The sequence below is a fragment of the Phoenix dactylifera genome, chromosome 3 (assembly GCF_009389715.1).
Source record: "Phoenix dactylifera cultivar Barhee BC4 chromosome 3, palm_55x_up_171113_PBpolish2nd_filt_p, whole genome shotgun sequence".
NCBI classification, from domain to species: domain Eukaryota; kingdom Viridiplantae; phylum Streptophyta; class Magnoliopsida; order Arecales; family Arecaceae; genus Phoenix; species Phoenix dactylifera.
The window spans coordinates 1680278-1701646 of record NC_052394.1 but is presented as its reverse complement, the minus strand read 5'-3'; the positions used below and the strand labels follow the sequence as shown (position 1 = coordinate 1701646).

At 39.2% G+C, this 21369-nt stretch overlaps 3 protein-coding genes across 6 annotated transcripts; all 3 read left to right on the top strand.

Moving 5' to 3' along the window:
* The first annotated feature begins 1291 nt into the window (after positions 1 to 1291).
* On the top strand, positions 1292 to 8098 carry LOC103710838. 2 transcript variants are annotated; one of them, XM_039124193.1, is made up of 4 exons: positions 1292 to 1809; positions 5845 to 6376; positions 7288 to 7565; positions 7655 to 8098. In XM_039124193.1, the coding sequence occupies exons 2-4, from the start codon at positions 5855 to 5857 to the stop codon at positions 7812 to 7814; spliced, it is 960 nt and encodes a 319-aa protein (XP_038980121.1). In that variant the 5' UTR covers positions 1292 to 1809; positions 5845 to 5854; the 3' UTR covers positions 7815 to 8098. The 2 variants fall into 2 exon arrangements, with proteins under 2 accessions (XP_038980121.1, XP_038980120.1); XM_039124192.1 differs by having other exon boundaries at positions 1294 to 1809; positions 5833 to 6376.
* A 1134-nt stretch (positions 8099 to 9232) lies between these two features.
* On the top strand, positions 9233 to 13592 carry LOC103710864 (organelle RRM domain-containing protein 2, mitochondrial). Its single transcript, XM_008796777.4, has 3 exons — positions 9233 to 9509; positions 12974 to 13042; positions 13152 to 13592. Exons 1-3 carry the CDS (start codon positions 9335 to 9337, stop codon positions 13385 to 13387), a joined length of 480 nt encoding a protein of 159 aa, XP_008794999.2. The 5' UTR covers positions 9233 to 9334; the 3' UTR covers positions 13388 to 13592.
* A 5667-nt stretch (positions 13593 to 19259) lies between these two features.
* Positions 19260 to 21369, top strand: LOC103710871 (actin-depolymerizing factor 7). Of its 3 annotated transcripts, XM_039124195.1 has the most exons (4): positions 19383 to 19547; positions 20234 to 20290; positions 20393 to 20658; positions 20745 to 21369. In XM_039124195.1, the coding sequence occupies exons 1-4, from the start codon at positions 19545 to 19547 to the stop codon at positions 20893 to 20895; spliced, it is 477 nt and encodes a 158-aa protein (XP_038980123.1). In that variant the 5' UTR covers positions 19383 to 19544; the 3' UTR covers positions 20896 to 21369. The 3 variants fall into 3 exon arrangements, with proteins under 3 accessions (XP_038980124.1, XP_038980123.1, XP_038980125.1); XM_039124196.1 differs by lacking the exon at positions 20234 to 20290 and having other exon boundaries at positions 19260 to 19547; positions 20745 to 21210; XM_039124197.1 differs by lacking the exons at positions 19383 to 19547; positions 20234 to 20290 and adding an exon at positions 20313 to 20331.

Here is a 21369-nt window from a genome sequence, read left to right as displayed (position 1 = left end):
AAATTATATCAAGAAGTTGAAAAATATATCCCAATTGTCATAGTCAATTTTAAGCTAAATTAATTTGATTATACCATATTATCAGATTTATTTTTTGCTACACCAATTATAAAAGGATGAGAGGCAAAAAAAAAAAAAAAAAAGGAGAGAGAGAGATAAATTATTGCTTACATTGCATGCAACCAACCATGGCCATTATTTTTTTCTTTTAGTAAGCTAAATACATAATACCATCCTCGTATAGATATATCTAAAAAAAGTTAGGGCACTCCCACTCACCTTGAGATAGACATGGATAACCTGGGAGGCCTTGTAATTCTCAATCAGTTGTAGATATTCTGCAATGGTGGGTGCTCGTCGCCATTTCTAGTTTGGCTCTAGATCTGTCCAATCACAATCGCCAAATATCCTCACCGATCTGCTGGTTTTTGAGGGTGGTGTAGGTAAATAATTTCTGGAGAAATAGGGAGTTGAAGATGGGGTGCACTCGTCCCATCCTATAAGCAGAGATGGCAAACAGGGAGGGAGCGCAGCGAGAGACTCGAAAAGATCAGTCTTTGCTGACATGGCTGATCTACATTAGCAGCCACGTCATCACGTAACGGGAACGTGGCGTTCGTTAAGTATCGTACTACTCTTTTACCAAACAAAAAAGTATCGTACTACTCAAAGCAAACTGCAAAAAAATAAAAATTCTACGTTCTCGTGCTTTATTCATCCATTGTACGCCCTCACCTGTGCAGGTCATGTGGGATCGCTTAACGAAACCTTTCCACACCGACGCGCATCATCGTCTGGAAACGTCATCATTGGCCCTTCATACCCTCAACGCAGGTGGGCCCGCCATTTGGTTACACACCAATGTCATCACTTGCTCACCTCTCCATTTGTCCTCGCGACTGTACCATGTTGTATCCTGTATAGCCGATCTCACATTACCCGAGTTGCCAAAACTGGTACCTGCGTCTCTCGAGTCGTTCACAACACGACAAAATATCCAATGTCTGACATTTCTCAGCGAGAAATACTTTTATGCGGACGTTGACCTGACGTATGCGAGAACATATCCAAAACTCACGTTATTCTGCAGTTCTCAACGACGGTAGATCGAATGTCCGTATAAAACTTTATGCGGTTCATGCGCTCCCGCGAGTTATTCTTCTTATCATCATCCAGCAAGCAACCGACCTTCCGGAGCCACGTGTCGGTCTCTGTAAGGCCACTGAACCGCCATCTGCCAGTCGTCTTGTTCGAGATTCCTATCCTCTCTGTAAACCCTCTTCTTCTTCTCCGCCGCATCCGCGTTCTTCTCTCTGTTCTCCCAATCGGAAGCGCTCTTGATCGCTTTCTTTTCCCCCAATTTCTTGATCTGTTCCCCTTTTTTTGGGGGGGCTGATTTGGAGGAGGGGAGTTTCGGATTAAGGCTTGTTGGATCTCCTGCCAAGGTTTCTGTGCTCTGCGAGCATCGACCATGCCTACGGTGCGCGGAGAGTTCCTCCGCCGGCTTGCAACCTTGATCCCCTCAGCTACCTCCTTCCATGGCGGTTCTTCCTTTCATCGCCTGAAAAATCTCGAGAAGTGGAGTCGGCGTGGTAATTTGAGTCAGCAATAGCTTCTAGGAATGGCGGTACGGTTCCTCTAGGGTTTCCTTTCCCCTTTTCCTCTCTGTATTCTTCTCCAACGTCTAGAAATCTCTGGATCGATTTCGGTATTAGATCTTGGTGGTGAGATTTGAGTCCGAGGAGTGTTTGGTTTGGAGCTGGTTTCTTTCTTCGGCTGCTGGGAGGAGAGTGCGAAGTTTGGCTTGAGGTAATTGCTGATCTCTTTTAAATTTTCTATTTCCTGTCTTCCGGTTCCCGTGCATTCTTGTCTTTTCTCTATTCTGCATTATTATTCTGTTCTCTGTTTTCAGCGTTCTGTTGTACGAGGTTTATTGTTCTAGGACGGGTGCACTTTTATCAGTTTTTGAATTCAATAACCTTTGTCAATCTCTTCTTCATTCTTTCTTTTTTCACAAGGAAAATGTCTGGTTACTGTTAAAGCTTAATTTGGCGAAGAATTGACCGTTGTTAATGTGGCGTAGCATTGACCGTTGTTAATTTTGTTATACGTAGCTTGATTTGACACTCACAGTTTGTGCATTTTTAGATTATCAGGGATCAATGTAGTTGATTGTTCTGCAATCAGAAACCAGCATTCATACTGAAGATCTCTAAATTTAGATATTACCAAGAAGCGGCCCAATCTGGGGCAATTGTTTGTTTAATTGAACATGTGGCTAAATAACGTAGAGTGGATATGTGCACCACTTGATTTTTATTATCTTTTTTGATGTTCTAAAGTCCTCGCTTCCTTTGATGTTTGTTTACACTTATTTTTTTACTTCTCAGATGGTCAGTCATAAGTAGCTTTTGAATGCAGTAAGTTCATTCAACAAGAGTGCTAAAAGTGTGAAATGCACTCACCTGCATTATATGGTGTGTCTCTTTTAAACAGCCACATCCTTCTCTTATGTAGAGATTTTATTTTTTCTAATTATCAATAATTGCCATTGTTCATTTTTCATTTTTTTTTACTTGTGGCATTCTTTAGACTGTTGATGCTTAGACCTATCTGAAACTGTGAAGATACTTGTGCATGAAATCCAAAACCTTCTCCTTTGATACCATCTCTAAAAACAATTACGATACAGCTTCTCAAACATAGAAAACTACTGATCTCCACTACTGTGGCCCACTTTTGCATTTTGCTGTGTCATCAATTTGCATTCTGTTTTGAGTTATGCTCATATTCATATATGTACAGTATTTCTACATTATCAAATATAATATGCGCATGCATGTCTTTGTAAATGCATTCATGCATATGTATGTAAGCATCTAAATACTCAAGAACGTATATTTTCCATAAAATGTGGATCTCTAGCATGTGTTTGTATGAGTGTCCAGCAAGAGCTGTCTAATCTGTTAGACGTGTTGGGCAACTTGTTGCATGGGTGCATAATATCAATCTCATGAAGACCAGTGGCATGCCTAGTTGTGAATACAGTATATGAAGGCATCAACAGAGTAATGAAAATGCCCAGTTCTGAAGAAATACAAGCAATCATGGCTGAGCAAATATTGCTTAGATATTTCAACTATTGTATTCATTTCTTTATTTATTTGCTTAAAGTGTTACACTCTTAGATTCGTGACAGATTGGCAACACGCTATAACAAGACACCACAACATTTTACTTAAATAGTTGTTTGTTTCTTGAAAAAAAAGCTTGTAGAAAGTGGCCTCTGTTATTTCCAGATTTATTCTGTGGGATTTTTTTCACTAAATCGTGTAAATTCATGATTTTTTGTCTAAACTGTTTCCAAATGACTGGTGCTTTGCTAGGTAGAAGAATGAATGCAACACAGCAAATTTGTTGTCTGAATGATCTTTAATTCCAGTTGTTTGTTTTTAAGGCAGGCCTGCTTCAAACATGACCACCACTTTTATTATGCAATGATGTTATCATTAGAAGCTTTGCTCAATTTCTTTAAATTAAATATAGAGGACAATTGCACTTGCAAGCATAAAAACAATAGCAGAAATAAGATTGGAACTGTATGTCATATGTGATTTAGTGAATGTAAAATTTGTCATCTACAATTCAAGGTGAGAAAGAATCATGGTCGAGAAACAGGTTGACACTAGCTTGGTGACCTGCTTGTTAGCTTGATGTATGGTTTTGTTGTAGCTGCTATTTACATGTGCATTCATCATAATCATCATCATCTAAGCCTTTTCCCATCAAAATAGGGCTTATTTATGGAGAATTACTTTATTTTGAGAAGTCTCCATTTGATGGACTTAAAAAAATCTTATGACTTAATGCGAGCTTCATGTTAACTATTTAAAGACTGCTGTTTCGTTCCAATGTAATGCAAATTATGGCAAGAAAGGAGCCTGTGTTTTCCTTAAAACCTAGAAGGGCATTTGGTGTGCAAGGAATTCTAGCCTATGCTAGGATGGAATATTGCTAAAGAAGGTAGATGTTAGCTATTGACATAGGAAATTGCAACCACCTTTAAGGCCAAAATTGTGGACTGAAGATTTAGGACCATAGCTGCCAACTTAAATACCAATCAAAAATCATGAACTTGAACAAACAACTTAATTGTTGTCAGCACATGCAAATTCATAGGAGAACTTTCCAAAAGTTAAATGCTTTTCATTTCCTGCCATCACAGAATTATTCCTTAGGTTATTACAAACCATTCTTGAAAATATGTACTATTAAATTTTAAAATAATACTTGTTCAGCACTTTATCGTATCATTTTTTTCTGCAAAACCATAACCATAACTATAACCATAATGATCAACTATTGTCCCATCTATTCAGGTTTTGGCAAATAGGTGGGAATATAAGTTTTTGGTTTTGTTAGTCAGACATATTATTATGGTACAATTTAAGTCTTCTCTCATTCCTATCTGATTAAGAATTTCATATAAGATGATTCTTGTTTATCTGCATTTTATCTATATTATACCTTATAAAGTTGTTGCATCAGCTGTGTCTTCTGTAGTGATTAACATTTAACTGGATATCAATGACTATCATGTATAGTGATATGCACGAGGAAGTCATGCTGCACTGCTCATGCCTGAGCATGATAGTATATAAGACAACCTTTTTTATTTATTTTGTCAGCTTGACAGTGGATCCATGATAAAATGCACTCTCAGGTACCAGTGGACCTGTACCATTCAGAATGCTTTAATATCCTCTAGTTCTAATCTTCTACTATTTTCTGAGGGACAAGTTATCGTATTTTATTCTGCTTTCTGACTGGATCTCTTGACTGCCTGCTAAAGTAATGTACATATCATGCATGCATACTGTATGCATATACCTAAGTGCTATACAATGTTCTCCATGACTACTATCTATCTGCATGACATGCATACATAAAAGCATGTGCTTTCAGGTATGATTCAACATCTTCTATCCAGAAAAGGACAGTGTTACTTATATAATGCCCTTTAAGTCAGATCTTCTACTGTTTCTTTTGAGGGTCAATGATTACTTTTTTAACTTTTTATCTCCTATTTGGATTTCCTATACGTGGTAAGGTCTATCACCATTTGATTTTCTGCTTGATAGTAATTGAACTTAGAAGAAATTCTCTACTATTTAGAACTGTATTTTGCCATGTATCGTTTTATTTAACGTGATCTGCTTCTTGAATTTTGAGATGATAAAATTTTGTATTGTCATCCCATAGGAATTGCCTTGTCTTGTATGGACCACCCTATGCAGAGAGCCACGAGTCCGAGAGAGTTGAACAGGTCTCTTGAGCAGGAAGCATGAGTTACAATATTTCTAGATTTGTGTAAAGCATTTATTCATTTTGTAGCATTTGATTAAGCTTCTAACAATCTATCATCATTATTGCAGATATAAATTTATCATTCTTGTAGAATTTTTTCTGTTAGTGCATAACTATTTTTTGCCATTAGGGTTATCATTTGTACCTGGATCTTTCCAGATCTGATGCTGCAAGTTTTGTTGTTAATGCTGACGTACTGGATTTTCTTGCTGACAATTTTCTCCCTTTATTTTCTTCATCCTCCACAACTTGTGGATTAACAGTTTCTGGAGTTTATTAATCAGGTTATTTGTGATTTGATCGTCTTTTATTATGTAATGGGAATTGATGTGCTTATGATATTCACATTGTCGTGAGAATCATATTAGATGATTTTTGTGGCAACTCTTTTCTAATCTTTGGCTTCCTGTCATGCTAATTTGAATAAATAATATGGCTCAATTTTTAACGTAAATGCTCTGACAGTTCTCATTACAGTAGCACCTGGATGGACAGTTCCACTCCTTGCACTAGCGTGGTTGCTGGAAATATTGGTTGTGAGACATATGCATATAGCCTTAGCTGTGAGAAATCACATGTAGAACATAAAGAGTGTAAATGTTGCAATTTGAAAGAAACTGCTAAGATCACACATCAGGTGATTCTCGACATTTCTTCTGTTAGTGAGGAAGATCATTCTGTAGTGCAAGAAGCTGCCTTTGCTCCCAGTGCATTCCTGCATGTTACAAATCTTGATGGAGGAATCTCTGGCCTTAATGCAACTTCTGATCAAGATGAAGCATTCGATTCAAAGGAAATCAAAACCTGCCAAGAGTCCTGCCATTCTGTTTCCTTTGATGCAAACAAACACAAAAGCTTGAGCAAATGTGCAACATTTCCTTTCACGTCGGACTTACCATTGGATACTTTGTCAATCAAGGAAACTAACGAGGAATCGAGCATACAAGTACAAGGCCTACGTTCTTCCACATTTGCGAGTTCTGCTTATGCACGTTCAATGTCTCTGCCCGTATGTTCCTCTTTATCTAATTAGTTTTTATTTATTTAATTGATAACTACAATCATGTAGGTGTACTTAGTGCTCACTGTCATACGATTCACCTGTCATTCTTGACATTCTGGTTGATCTCAAGTTTCATGAGCAGTGCAAGAGAGGTCAATGTTAATCTTAAAAGTGATGGTAAATTCACAAGATACTGAAAAATTTGTCAAGAATGATATGAATGATTTTCATATTCAGCGGACTTTTATATCTGTTATGGAACAAATTCATGGCTAAATGGTTGAATAAAAGTAATTTTTTTGTCTTTTATGTTAGGAACTGCCTATAACTCCTCCAGAAGTTAATCTATACTTGCGACCTTCATGTCCTTTTCATATTGCATCATAGACACCATTTATATGCTCGGTCCATGTTCTCATCCTTTGTGCGTGCGTGCATGTGTTGAGATAGATCTTGTGTGTTTTTGGGAAAGCTTTTCTTCTTCTGAATTGAATATAATGTAGATTTTATGCCTGTAGTCCAGTATTGAGTTTTTCTGTGTCTTCGCTACTTTCCCTTCTGAGTATTTTTATTTGTTTAATTATACTTCGACATTAAGAGGTTCTTATGTATGTATACATATATCATCGGTAATGGCTAAGGATGTCGGTCTGCTAAAATGGATTTATGAAGTGCCAATTAGGGTATCTGTGCATGATCATCTGCATTTTCTATTATTGAGTCTCAGTGCATGCGATTTATTTTTACTCATAATTTCCATAAATATTTAAAATCAGGCATAATCCTGTAGAAAGCATGCGTGCAACAAAAAATTGTCCATGGTATTAATCTTGAAAGGTAGCGTATGTGCAAGGTGTGCTTTTGAAATTTCAGATTCGTTATCCCAAATTTGTTGATGACGCTGACATTTGTTTCAGAGTTCTTTGAATCTTGTTTCTGCCATGAAGGGGCGCCGTGCACAAAATGGGATATCCCCAACTACGAGGCTGCATGTGAAATGGGCACCCGAGGTATACGATCCTCCTGCCACATCCATGTCGCACACATTGAAGAAGAGCCATCAACAACGTCCCAAGGCCAAAAAAAAGAACCACAAGAACAAGCACAAGGGCAAGCCCTCTCGTGGAAGTGGTACTGAAAGGAAACATGCAAATCGCAGCAGTACTAGCCCTGTATCTGAACCTTCGGATAGGAGGTTTCTTTCCAGCTTTGTTTATATAGATGCATTATGTGCCCACCATGCGTCTGAATTATAGTTTTAAACACTATCTTTGTATTCTTCAGGTTACCAGCTGCTGGAGATAGGTCATTGTTGGGTGGATATAGAAAAACAAATGCGGAAGTCTTAGAGTATGCAGCTAGCACTCGTGAATCTAAGTGCGGAAGCAGCTTCCTGAGGGAGGCAATTGCTGAAGTGCATCTCTCCACAGCTGAGGCCTCTTGAATGGACCTAATTTTGGCAACGTGGACGAACTATCATCTTGTTGATTGTAGATAAATAACGCACGATAAAAATGGTTTGTGTACCTGATAGTTTGTCACCATCAGGAGAACTTAATTGTCTGGAAGGTTATTAGTGGGCTGAAGACAATAAAGCTACAGTGGTGGTTCATGTTTTTAAATTTAGACACTGAACAATGCAGTGGTGTTTTCGGGTGTTTGGTAGATGATGGATTTTTGTTAAGCTGGAGGCCTGGCAGTTTAGGGCCTTTTAGTTACTACCTGTCATGCTTTGTGTGTCATACATCTCCATGCCAATTTTATTTCTGGTGACTCGCCTGCTATATAATTATGGTTGGGCTGGGGTCGAGAACCCCCTCCCATTATAATTATGCCGGATACCTCGTTTGTAAGTGGAAGGTTATGACCGCAGGTGACAACCTACGTGATGCAAATCAAGTCTGGTTTCTTTTTACTATCTCCTGCCTAATGGAACAAAAATTGTATGGGGCAGGCATTATAGGATATCATATGTGGTGAGATTTTTATTGTGTCATGTTTCCTTGAGCATCCACCTTAAAAAGAAATCCAAAAGTCAATTAGAAATAGAACTCTTATTAGCGTTATTAGCGGAGCTTGTCAGGTTAAAAAAAATAAAAAAATTATATGCGCTAAGAGAGATTATATATAAAAGGAGGCTATCCACATTTTTTTTTCTTTCCTGTCGAGTCTTTCTATTCTCTTCTTTTTTTTTTTTTTTTTTTTTTTGGTAAAAAATAGGAGGGGAGGGGGAGGGACCAGCCCACCCGCGTAGCAGCCCCATTACTGGGCCCCCCCTTCCACTAGGGAATGTTCGATACAGGTCGCAGGTTTCGCGTGCCTTCCCCGACCCGTGGGCTCACCCCACTGGGTTCACCGCCTCACGTGTGGGTACGTCACCCCAGCGCCACCTTGGTACAAGTGGAAGGAAAGCATAACCGCCAACAAGCCAGCCGGGCGTGGGGCATCCGGTCCCCTAATTTAATCGACGCCCGCGCGTTTCGAACCCGGGCAACTTGGGCGGAATTATCGCCCCCTTACCACCAGGCTACTACCTTGGTGGCTTCTATTCTCTTCTTTATCAGGCGTCTATTTCATCTGTGAGGGTATTTTTTTCTTCTTGTGGTTCTTCCCTCTTTTTCCACCGTTGGGTTGGATCGCATCCGACACAGATTCAAGGCACCCCGAACTCCCCACTCATCAGCCTGCACGGCAATCCAACAACAGCGAATTCGCGCGAAGGAAGAGGAATCCTTCGTTTTACAAAAAAAAAAAAAAAAAAAGGAATCCTTCATTCGCACGAAAGATACAACTCCTGTCCACAGTCGGCCCACGTCGGTCAGCGTCGCTCCTTAAGTTGAGCATCTCTCTCACCGTATGGTGACCATACCGAAACCGGTGTAAAGCCGCCACCCCCTTACTAATATTTGAAGAAGGGCCTATAGTCTAGGGTTTTAGCTCCTCTTCCTCCGCCTCCACTCTGCCATGGCGTTGTCCTCCACGCTCGGACTTCGCCGCCTCCTGAGGGCGTCGCCTTCCTCTCTTCCTCAATGGAAATGGCCCTTCTCTCCCGTACGTCAAAGCTCCTCCTTTCCCTTGGACGACGCCACCGGTGGCGGCAACCTTCCTCCCCTCACCACCCCCAAGCTCTTCGTTAGCGGTGAGCTCTAGGGTTTCTCTCTCTTAACCTATTTCTTGTGATTCGCTCCAAAATCTTATATGTCCGTGAGTTCTCATAATTCTTTTCGAGAAACTATCGAGCATTCCTTGTGTTCTTCAGATTAAATAAGATTACATTCTTGTTTTAGTGATTTTTTTCAGCTTACGTTCTGGGATCTTTGGATCTTGTTAAAGCTATCGCCTTTTGTTGGTTAAGCATTTTGATTCTTCGCTGTAGTGGTGGATTTTGGATTTTAATTTGCAAAGAGTGGTTAGGGTCTCTCACCATGTTTCACATCCCATTTGTGGGGATCTAAAATCTTTGTTTCTGACTGGTGATGGTCATAGTAATACACATAGTGGTTGCTTCTCAGTTTCTCTACGTAAACTATTACTCAGTAAACTTACCTTTGATTTTTCTTTCTTATAAGTGGAAGCTGTGTTTATTGGAATAACCTTTTCACCAGGCCTCTTACCTTTGTCATGGGCGTAACTCTGTCTTGGGCTATCGATACTAGTGGCATTGTATGGTGTTGTTCTTTTGCTTTGTTGTTGGTGGCATGTGAATTTTTGAACCAACATGGGAGAAGTGTATGAATTTAAGGAATTTGATATATAAAGGCATAGTAGATGCAACAATTATCCTAAGAAATAATTAGGCAAAATTCTGACGGAAGAAAGTGGCAAACTTGTACATCATGGAGCAACAGAAAAGAATAGAAAGAAAATCTTATCACTTGGATGTGGTGTGTCTTGGCATCTTGTGAGCTTTAGTTTCAAATTTAAAAGCAAAAAGAATTAGGGAGAAAGTTGACATATTCTACAGTATTTCTATCATTAAGATATTTAAAATTTGTTTTACTTTGGAAACTGCGCTATTAAGTTGCATTAAAACTTTGGAAACTGGGATATCGAGTTGCATCTGCAGTAGAAAACAATAATTTCACCAGTGTGTAAAAAAATCAATATTTTTTAGGCTGCCATTAGAGGCAGATGATGAGTGATCTTGTCAAGATAATTAAAACATTTAAAACAGACAACTTTGTGCAAACTTTTAGAGCATTTGTTATATTTGAAGGGTACAAAAATGCCAGCCGAATTTCTTGACACTGGATAACTTTATAACAGAAGTGCATATGGTACTGGCCCAACAATAGTAATTGCCTCCCAATTTGGGGGAAAAATAAATTTAGGCATACCCATGTTGGTCTTCTGTAAGATTTAAGTTTATACCTATGGAAAAAAAAAGGTGAGACGGATGAACCATAATACCTTATAGGTGTTTTCTTGTGAATATTGTTATGTTCTTCAAGCTAATGCATACTCTCTCCATTCAAATGCGATAAACAAGTTACGATAGCAAGAACAAAAGATACTTTTTCCGAAAAACCAGATTGCATGTATCTGAGGCAGAAGCTTGCAGTATACTGGATTTACTAGGTAATCCCATAAATTATGCCGGAACAGATCTTTTGAGAATAATCGCGATAGAATCATTGAGGGGAAGGCGTTGAAGCTCAATTATTTGATCATCTTTTGTGGTATTTAGGGAAAAAATGATTCATACAGGAAGCTAATTTCTTTGAGATGCTTTGGTTGAAGGAAAGAGGAAAGGCCAATATTCTTAATTGCTTTGGAGTAGTTCATGCTGGATAACTTGTTGCTAGCCTTTGGAAGGGCTTGTTAGCATGAGTTTTGTTGTGCATTGATGACCGTATACTCTTGGATGCTCATGACGATAATATAGTATTGCCCATTCAGAATGGGATATGCAAAGTCATCCAACATTATGTCATTATTTACTCATCTCGATTGTGTATATGAATTAGAATTAGATGTGTATTCCCACGTAGTGTCCAAAAGAAGAAAAAATGTTACACCCCTTATCATCTTATCACATATCTATATCGCATATAGTTGTCAGACTGTAAACAAATTCCTTTGATTAGAGTATGCTATTATATTGTTGGAGTTATTGTCAAGATGGAGGCATGCAAACACTAAGTGAAGGTTTGGAATTACCATAAAAAATATTAGTGTTGAAATCGTGGGCATGTTTTGAAAGTGTTTGAGTCGGTTGACTATAGTACGTTCAAGTCTTCCAAGAGAAGAACAGATTTTCCTACTTTTTGCTAGGTTTGAAGGGGGATTTGGATTCAAAAGGCTGGAAATCTCTTAAGGGGTGCTATATATTAACTTATTGTTAAATTTGAGAATTGGCAACAGAATTTTATCTTATCTCGATCTCATGTCCGAATGAATTGGATTGGACTCTATCCAATCTTTCTGCTTAGAAAAAACTTGATCTTCATGTATAATTGTCCAATCTAGGTTAATAAATGCATAACAGAGACCCAATGTCATAATATTTCATTGAAAAATCATTCTTCATTCCTATTTTTTTGCATTGGTTTCTTTATTTTTCTTTGTTCTTTGCTTTTCTCTGAGCTTGCAATGACAACATTTAGTTTAAAGGTTCTTCTTCATTTGATGTACTTCTAGCAGGTGGCAACAAATTGTACATGATACTTCTTGTAGGACAGCAACATCAACTTTATTGAAAATGGGCTCTTATTTGCTCCATACCACTATGTTTCTTACCCTGTTTCTATTATTTTCATGAGAATCATAGAATTTTTGAGATCTAAGTGGTAGCATGTATGTCTTTTGCCAACAACTCGTATGGCTTAATATCTTAAGTATGTGCAACATTTAACACTTGAAAGATAGCTGGAATCCATTGGTTGTTGCAATTAAGAACTAACATCATCAGGAACAAAAGAGAGGAGTTCTCACATAATCAATTGGCTTTCAGCAGACCACTTTGCTTCTATAATTACATGTAAAACCTTTCATTGTGGGATTATATGAATGACGCTAGCTTTCCTCTCAGGTTACAATGTTTGCCCAAGATAAATGAATGCTTGTTCAAAGTGCACTAGCTTTTCTCCCCTGGGATACGATGAACTCAAACATCTGCGATCCCCTTCAAGTGCATGCAGTTGGGACCATCCTGTTAAATTATTGTGCCTTTAAGCAGTCTAGAGAAATGAAAAATATATACTCTATACAAGATCTATTGTAACTGTTATGTAGCCCAGTTTCCATGCTTTTATAGCGAGTGTCACCTAAGAGATGCAAATTTTCACTCCAAATCTACAGGGCAGATTAATTTGGACTTACTTATTCAAAACTTCATGCTCTAAATAGTTGCATTTGCATCATTTGACTAATGGAGCTTCATAAAGCAAGTGGTTTTGATTTCTCTCTAAGATCGTGAAATCATTTCAATCTATTTTTTTCAGCAACAGCTAAGCAATGTACTGATAGCCATGAAGTCAATTAGAAAATCTTCTTAATAAGAATTCTTGTGCCTATGCAAGGTCTTACATGTACTCTGCAAGCTATGCAATAAATCCAACATAATATTCCACTTGTTTTAGTAACTTCTTCCATGTGATACAGGGCTTTCAAGGTTAACAACAGATGAAAAACTTAGGGAAGCATTTTCTGCTTATGGCCAGCTTCTTGAAGGTACATCAATTCCTAAGCCACAACATGTTTGCATGCTTCAATTTTCCTTTTTCTTGTACACAGGAACCTGAAAGTAGTAGCAACGTTGGCTATACTTGTTTTTTTGCAGCAAAGGTTGTGACTGATAGGGTATCAGGGAGGTCGAAGGGTTTTGGTTTTGTCAGGTTTGCAACAATAGAAGAGGCTGACAAGGCACGACACGGGATGAATGCCAAATTTCTGGATGGATGGGTTATTTTTGTTGATCCTGCTAAACCGAGAGAACCTAAACCACCACGGCCGCCTGAACCGGAGCCTTCAGAAACTGGTATAAGGACTAATAAAACAATTGGATGGTGTGGATGATTGCGTCTGCATACACAAATTGTAGTTTTTTTGAAGGGAGAGACTGGAAAACAATTTTTGTTTAGGAAATAGTGAAGCCATTATTAAGACACTGATGGATTGTTGGAGCATTGAAATTTCAGCTTCAGTTGACTGGGGCTGATAATTCTTAAAAATCTCTTTACATTTCTAATTCAAATTGATTGCGTTGTATTTGGTAGTGGAACTTCTAGGGGTTGCTTTTACCGTTCTTTAACTCTTTGATCTGTCTAGTGCTAAAAATTGGAGCCCTTTTTTAGTCGTAAACAATTTGGGACCATATTTGCTGACTGGGAAATGCGCATTGGTAGTGATACTTGAGACAAGAGCGCAAAATAAAAAAGAAATATTAATAGGAATATGCAGGATTTTTTGGAGACAGGTGACTTGGATAAAGTTGTTAACTATAATTTTCTACTGATAATTAATCTCAGAACATTTGATGTCACAGCAGAAATTCAGTTCCCGGGCAAGCTATTTACCTCGCCAAACAAGACTTGGATAAAGTTAAATAACTATAATTTTCTCTTTGTAATTTGTCTTGAAACGTTTGAACAAATGTTTTCAGTGATAATGCAAGCTCTCATCTATGTGTATAAATATAATACAGTCTACTTCATTTGGTTAGGAGAAAATACGAAAAGGTAGGATCGATTCAGTAGGTTCTACACCTTTGACAGCCATGATTATCCAGTCAATGGAACCATTGTCCTAACAATGAGATCTTGTATTCTCAGTGCCCGGACTGGTTCTTGAGAGACTCCGACGGTATCTGCTGGTTCCCGCTACAAGATGTCAAATGACACTCACTGCCACCTTATAAGCAGGAACTGGTTTGAAGACCCAACAAGCTTCCTTGATGGGCACCTAACAGGCGGTGAAAATATTTTCGAGTAATTTATCTGACAATGAGAAATGATAAATACACTTTGAGACGTGATATAAGAATTAAAATGTTCCATCAGTGCCTTTGGAGTACCAGCTTTCCTATCATTGTGCTGTGACACCGAGAGTCACCTTGGAGAGGGTCCGAAGTCATTCACTCATCGCTTGTTGGAGAGGTTATGATAGTTTGGGACACCTGAAACTCCGCCTCAACTTGCACAATCTCTGGGATGCTCTTCATCTTATGAGAGCCTCCACTTCTGAGCTTCCTTAAAATAAACTTCGATACTAGTGTCAGTGCTGGTGGCAACAGAGATGTTGTATACTTTATGATTGGACTCTCGGACTCTCACCTCATCGCTGCTAGTGGGAGTTGGATTCATGATGTCACTGTGCTTGCTGTTGAGCTGAGGGCAGCCTGGGTGGGCACCATTCATGTAAGGTTTCACCTGCGAGCAGACTCCATTCACTTGAAGGGAGACTCAGCTACTATGATCGGCTGGGTTTGGGAGCAAGCTAGAAATGAGAATCATCCACCTTTGCTTCAGGATATTTGGCGGTGTGTCAGAGAGTGTACTTCTTTTCGAGCAACTCTTATTTACCGTAAGGCTTAGGTTGCATCTCTTGTGGCTGTGCATTCTGGCGAGGTGTCGTGGATCAACAGTGTGAATGTGCCTAACTCTCTTTGGGATATTTTGGTTACTGATTCCACCAGCTGTATTCGTATGAGACCTGTGTGAATTATCCATCTTATCAAAAAAAAAAAAAAAAATCCAACTACTGTTGTAGCATCCATGAAACATTGGCAGCAGAAAAACAGTACTTATGTGCATGTCCGTTTACTTCTGACATCCTTCTACCAGGAGACAACTTCGTTCTCCGTTTTTTTCTATTACTAAATCCTACTCATCTTTTGCTCACAGTACACAAAAGAAACATAAAGTCCAGACCTTTTGATTGCAGCCCCTTACAACTCATGCCACCGTAGTCGTTCCTCCATGCCCCCTCAAAGTTGCTTATTTTTTAGCTAATAGATTGTAGCATCATATGAAAATTGAGCAGTAGAGTTCAGTTTATTTTTCAGCTACATTTTACAAACAGAAAAGTGGTTCTTGTTTACGATTGCTGCTAGATTTTCATCCATAGTTAAAATCATTTGTGAATTAAAAGCGATTGGCAGATCATTCTATTTTCAGGCTGTTGGTAACAGTGCAAATATTACAGTCTTGATAATATGTGTCATTTTTGCAGCTATAATTCCTCCTTCCCCCTCCTTTTAAAATTTATCCATTTGCTCCATACGCATTTGAGCATAAATGATGCTGGCGACAGGTATATTTTCTGCACATTAGATGTAGAGTTATATTTGTATTGAAGAATGACCAAGATAAATGCTGTTTGAACTTTAGTTCACTTCTTCTTGTTTCTAATTTTCAAAGGAGGAAATGCCGTGCTATCTTCTTCCACTAAAGTTCTTGATAAATAGAATGTCATTTGCGACATCATTTGCTTCTCCTTGTTTGTGCAAGAACAGCCATACTGAGTTGTCTTAATTGCCATTGATGTTTGGTTAGCTTCCTTATATCAGAAATGCATGCAAGAGTTTAATATGATTAGAAGGATTTTTGTTTTTTTTGTTTTTTTATTGCCCTTTTCCATTCTCTTCAACATGGTTGATTCTTAAAAATTTAGTAGCTACAACATTCTTTGAACAAGTTAAAAGGTTGGGAATACTATTGATAAGATGTGGATACGGATCTAGCTGTTAATGTCTGAAACATGGCTTAGAGATAGTTGGACAAGCGAATCACTCTTTCTATCATGATGCATACCACTACTTCAGTTTTCCATCTCATGTCCAGGCTGGTGTGATAGCCTAACCAATTGCCATTACACTAAAATTAAGAGTCCGTCTTGGAATCGAGAAACCTTATGAGTGCTTAACAGGTAAAACTTTCCATCTGTCTTCCTAGCTTTCTGTTTGTTTTGCCTTCATATCCATCTGATTCTAATGGAATGGCTTATTCTGATATCCTGTTTGCTCCGATGCGTTGAACCTGCTCTTGCAGGACCTACCAAAATGGTGGATTAACTTTAGACGTTTTAAAATTGGTCCAGTTTTCATTCCAAACTCCGGAACTAAGCCCACAAGGCTGCTATATCTTTTGTCTAGAGAACTATTGTTCGAACTTTTAGTGGACCAGAGATTTGGTGGCCTTTATTCTGTATGACTCCAGCAATGAATGCAAGTGCACGCTTGTACCGGAAGCATCCAACGCCTTTGCGTGCATCTCATTCAAATAATAGCAATGTTCTAATATGTCCCGCCCAAGAAGGAGAAAGATAATGTGGTCAATAAAAAAAATAACAAAATATCTCTTATTTAGTTAAGAGTTTTCAAATGAAATAGATAGACAGGTAGTATTCTTATGGGTTCATGAGAAAGCTAGTTTCCTACTGGTTAGAGATTGGAATATTTTTTTCAAAACTACTCTTAAGCCATCAAAATCTATGGATAAAGCATTTCACACAACTTTTTCAGAAAAATAAATGTTCAACTAAACATAAGCCACTATGGAATAGCCACTTTTCTATAGTCAATCAAACATACTAAAATCATTTTTCCAAGCATCATGTTCTTTCGGGTCCTAGCCCGAGCGACCCCTAGGAGGGGAGGCGGATAGGCTAGTATGGATACCGACGGGGCGATCACGGGTGCGAGCTAGGGATCTTCATGCGGTGATCAGTAGGGAGCCAGTACGACAGATTGAGGGGCGGTGGATATGAAGGATGCGGGTTCACCCGCGAGTGGCACTCTTCATGTGGAAGGTGGCGCGGGGCTGCCTTCCGACTAGGAGTGTGTTAGCGCGGCGTGGTATGAGGATCTCTCAGTGTTGTGAGGAATGTGCAGATATCGAGGAGACTATGGAGCATGTTCTGTTGCAGTGCCCTAGGGCCCGAGACATATGGAGGAGTTCACCGATACTGCTACCGGCCTCGGTGGTGTTGGCGCAGGATCTGATCCATCTGCTGAGAGATTCCATGCGGCGCCCCAGATCTATTGAGGCAGGGATTTTTGTGGCGTACCTGTCCTACCATATATGGTTGGACAGGAATACCGGTATATTTGAGGGGAGGAGGGCGCCTCCGAGGATGGTGGTAGACCGGGCGATGTTGCTTGCGAGGGAGGTTATCGGGGCGACTTCGGTAGTCACTTCTGGGCTGGTCAGGGACATCTGGGGTGCTCATCACGCTGCTTCAGCGCCACGGTTTGCCTTTGTATCTTGGGCACCCCCACCCCTTGGCTATCTCAAGGTGAACTTTGATGGCAGCAGGTCGGTAGATGGTTTGTGTGGAGGGGTCGGATTTGTGATCAGGGACCATCGTGGCAGGATGATAGCAGCAGGAGGACGGCGCACGCCTGGATTTACAGTGGTTGGTGCAGAGCTGCAGACAGCCTGGGAGGGTATTTCCTATGCGAGGCAGATATCCGGGGCCGAGCGGGTATATCTCGAGGGTGATTCATCGGTGGTGATTGATTTGATTCGGGGTGTGGATCGGTTTGGGGATGGCCATCCCCTCATCCAAGAGTCCCGTAGGATGGCTCAGATGATGGCTGACTTTCAGGCAGCACATGTGTTTAGGGAGGCGAACCGGGCAGCAGATTGGGTCGCCTCCTTTATCGCTCGGCACTCAGGTGATTTCTTGTGGACGTCTGATGCAGATGTCCCTTCACAGTTGTACTATTTACTTTTCCGTGATTTAGAGGGTTGTACTCACGTTCGAACTATATGATATGAGTAGCCGTTTTTACCAAAAAAAAAAAAAAAAAAAAAGCATCATGTTCTCAAAAATTATGTTCTTAAAAAAAATATTTCGTTGAGCAAAACTTCTTCACGCGAACCAAACGAATCCTTATCTATTTCTAAAATGGTTTCTAACGGATGCTGTGGTTGGGCAGATCTCAGGTAATTCTTCCCATTCTTATTTGGTTACCTAGAGGGGATCTGTTTGTGCGCAAAAATTCATTGACTGCGTAAAGACCAGAATACTTGCATCGGTGGATCAAACAAATACCTTGTCATGCATTACAGTAATAGATTTTTGTTTGTTCGATAAAGTATGGCAACTTCCGGGGCACAATGAGCTCACCACTTCTCTCGTAACCTAACAATCCTACGAAAATTACCTCGTACCAATAAAATATCTATTTGATGCAGTTCCTACGTGAATTTTTTTTTTTCTGGTAAATCTACATGAAATTCTTTTAAGGCTAACGTGATAGAAGGAACATTGCATTATCTCTAAAAAAAAACTCACACCCTCGAGTTGAGTTACAACGTTGATGCTGCGAACTAAATTGCTCCCCTCCCAGTCTCTCACTTTCAGATGAGAATGCACCAATTGCACATATTTTGCAGTATAAAATAAAATTTAATGTCTACATATTTTTTTTAAAAATAAAAATAAGTTATATAATTGTTTAAAAAATTTATATTTATTACACCTACATTCAGCGTTTTGTAAAATCTATTAAATTATACTTAAACTAATAAAATCATTTATTTTATGTAAAAAATTAAAATAACCTTTAAATGGAGAAAAGCATGCACACATTTTTTTTATATCATATTACTTATATTTTTTGATCATTTTTAAAATTTTTCTGATATGATATTTAGATCCAATTTAAAGTTAATGATTTGATAATATTATGTTAAATTATAAATTAATATATTGGATCAAAATAAATTTCACAATAAATTTAAATTTTGTAAGTTGTTGGATGTAAATATAATTTATTTTTAATTTTAAAAGAATTTAAGTAATTTATTTTAAATAAATAATATGAATATATATTTCTTTAGAAAGTAACAAATTTCACCGATGCTGCGGCGCCATCCACCGCGAATTGATGGCAACCATCGTAATTAACTCAATAACCGCAGGCATTTAAGCGATACATCGCAAAAAGCAACGCCGTTATAAAGTTCACCTGCAACGTAGCGAATTAGGATTGGACTGACGTTGCTTTGTCGCGGGTCCGCGAGCCATTACCGTCGCGCTATAAATAAGGAACCCCCCACCCCCAACGGACCGTCATCGTCCTCGTCTCATCGCGGACGCCCGAGCCCCCCTGATCTCGGAGCCTGTTTTCGTCTTTGGGAGCCCTAGATTCTCTCCAGCTTTCCCTTTCCTCCACGTCGCGTCCCTCCCTCCGCGGTTCTCGGCCCGATCGCCGCCGCCGACGAAAATGGTATTTGGCCTTTCTACGCTCCCCTTTTCTCTCTCTGACGCTAGGGTTTGAGTGATTTTTCCGCTTTTTTAAAAGATTTTTTTGTTCACGGAGTTTTTAGTGATATGCGAGATATCTGTGATCGATCGTGTGAAATTAGATGATTTGCTTCGAATCGGCATGAGTTTATTGCAACTTTCTTTCGTTGCCCGTGGCGGATCCGATTTGCTTGTGCTGGGGTTTATGGTTAGACTGATCTGATTAAATTTCCATGGAAGTGGTTGTTGGAGTTTGGTAAGCATCTGATTAATGGTTCTTCTGTTAAGGATCGTGCTCTCTGGTAAAAGATGCGTTCATTTTTCGGTAGATCTTTTCAGTGTATGATGAGAGTGAGCGCTTCTGAGGATTCTCCGGTTTTATGGATGCGCTACTTGAGATCTTTGAAAGGGTAAAAGGGTTAATCTTCGATTGATTTCGAATTACGATGAAATTTTGGTATATAAACTACTGCCACTTATGCAAGTCTAGATAGAGTTGTTTGGAGATCGGTGTCCTAGGCTCTACATCCTGGTCTGTTTCTCTTCGAAAAGAAAGCAGATCTTTTTAACTTCTTTGATTTTCTTAAATGTTAATGGATGATCATTTCTTGAATCTTTTTCTTTTTCCTTTTTAATAACCCTATTCTATGTGGGATTATAATGCTCAAGCTCCTGTTCGTGGCCGATCTTTTCAGAGATACAGAGTGCACAAATCTTTATGCACAGGTGTCTGCTGATGCTTGCTGTCAGTTGCCTTCTTTCAGATGGTAAGATTTGTCTTGCCTATAATACGATGACATATCATTTATATTTCGTGCGAAATTTCAGGCCAATGCAGCGTCAGGCATGGCTGTGAATGATGATTGCAAGCTGAAGTTTTTGGAATTGAAGGCAAAGAGAACTTACCGTTTCATAATTTTCAAGATCGACGAGAAGCTGAAGCAGGTCATTGTGGAGACGGTTGGTGAGCCTGCATTGAGCTATGAGGATTTCACTGCCAGCCTTCCGGCCAATGAATGCAGATATGCGATTTATGACTTTGATTTTGTGACTGAAGAGAACTGCCAGAAAAGCAAGATCTTTTTCATCGCCTGGTAATTTTTTTTATATTTTTTAACTAAATATTAGACTTTTATGACATAGACTATGGTCATCTTTTTTTTTCCGCTTTAATGTGAAGGTCTCCTGACATCTCAAGAGTGAGAAGTAAGATGCTTTATGCCAGCTCCAAGGATAGATTCAAGAGGGAGCTTGATGGCATCCAGGTGGAATTGCAAGCAACTGATCCTACTGAGATGGGCCTTGATGTTATAAGAGGCCGTGCAAATTAAGTATGCACTGCCTGGTTGCGTGGTGGCGATATACCCCCTGCAGTCTGGTTGCTTTACTGAATATGTTTATAGTTCCATGGGGTGGTGAATTCGCTAGATATCATTTGTGCTTGTTTATAGTTCTGTGCAAATTTGCTTTTTGGGCTATATCATATGATTTGTTGTTTTGTTGAACCTGTGACATATGCCTACTTGTAGCCCGACATCTACAGGCTAATGATATGCAATAGTTTGTGGGGTTAGACTGGTAGGAAATGCTTGTAGCTTGCTTCTATAACTCTGTAATGGATACTTGACTGATCTGGTGTTTTTTCATTTGGACTACGGGTGTGCTGAGCTTTAGCCCCTTAGAGAGAGAGAGAGAGAGAGTGTGTGTGTGTGTGTGTTGTTTGCTGTTTGTTGCTCCTATTTTTGTCATTGTTCTGCCAATTTATTTTCTTGTATCTAGTGGATTGGCTTGTAGTTGCTATGGAA

Excerpts from the sequence above, each read along its gene's own strand:
- LOC103710864 (XM_008796777.4), top strand. The coding sequence starts at position 9,335 with ATGGCGTTGTCCTCCACGCTCGGACTTCGCCGCCTCCTGAGGGCGTCG. Across the intron at positions 9,510-12,973 it reads CCCCAAGCTCTTCGTTAGCG|GGCTTTCAAGGTTAACAACA; the intron begins GTGAGCTCTAGG and ends CATGTGATACAG. Across the intron at positions 13,043-13,151 it reads TTATGGCCAGCTTCTTGAAG|CAAAGGTTGTGACTGATAGG; the intron begins GTACATCAATTC and ends GTTTTTTTGCAG.
- LOC103710871 (XM_039124195.1), top strand. Across the intron at positions 20,291-20,392 it reads GCACAAATCTTTATGCACAG|GCCAATGCAGCGTCAGGCAT; the intron begins GTGTCTGCTGAT and ends GCGAAATTTCAG. Across the intron at positions 20,659-20,744 it reads AAGATCTTTTTCATCGCCTG|GTCTCCTGACATCTCAAGAG; the intron begins GTAATTTTTTTT and ends TTTAATGTGAAG.
- LOC103710838 (XM_039124193.1), top strand. The coding sequence starts at position 5,855 with ATGGACAGTTCCACTCCTTGCACTAGCGTGGTTGCTGGAAATATTGGT. Across the intron at positions 6,377-7,287 it reads CACGTTCAATGTCTCTGCCC|AGTTCTTTGAATCTTGTTTC; the intron begins GTATGTTCCTCT and ends CATTTGTTTCAG. Across the intron at positions 7,566-7,654 it reads TCTGAACCTTCGGATAGGAG|GTTACCAGCTGCTGGAGATA; the intron begins GTTTCTTTCCAG and ends TGTATTCTTCAG.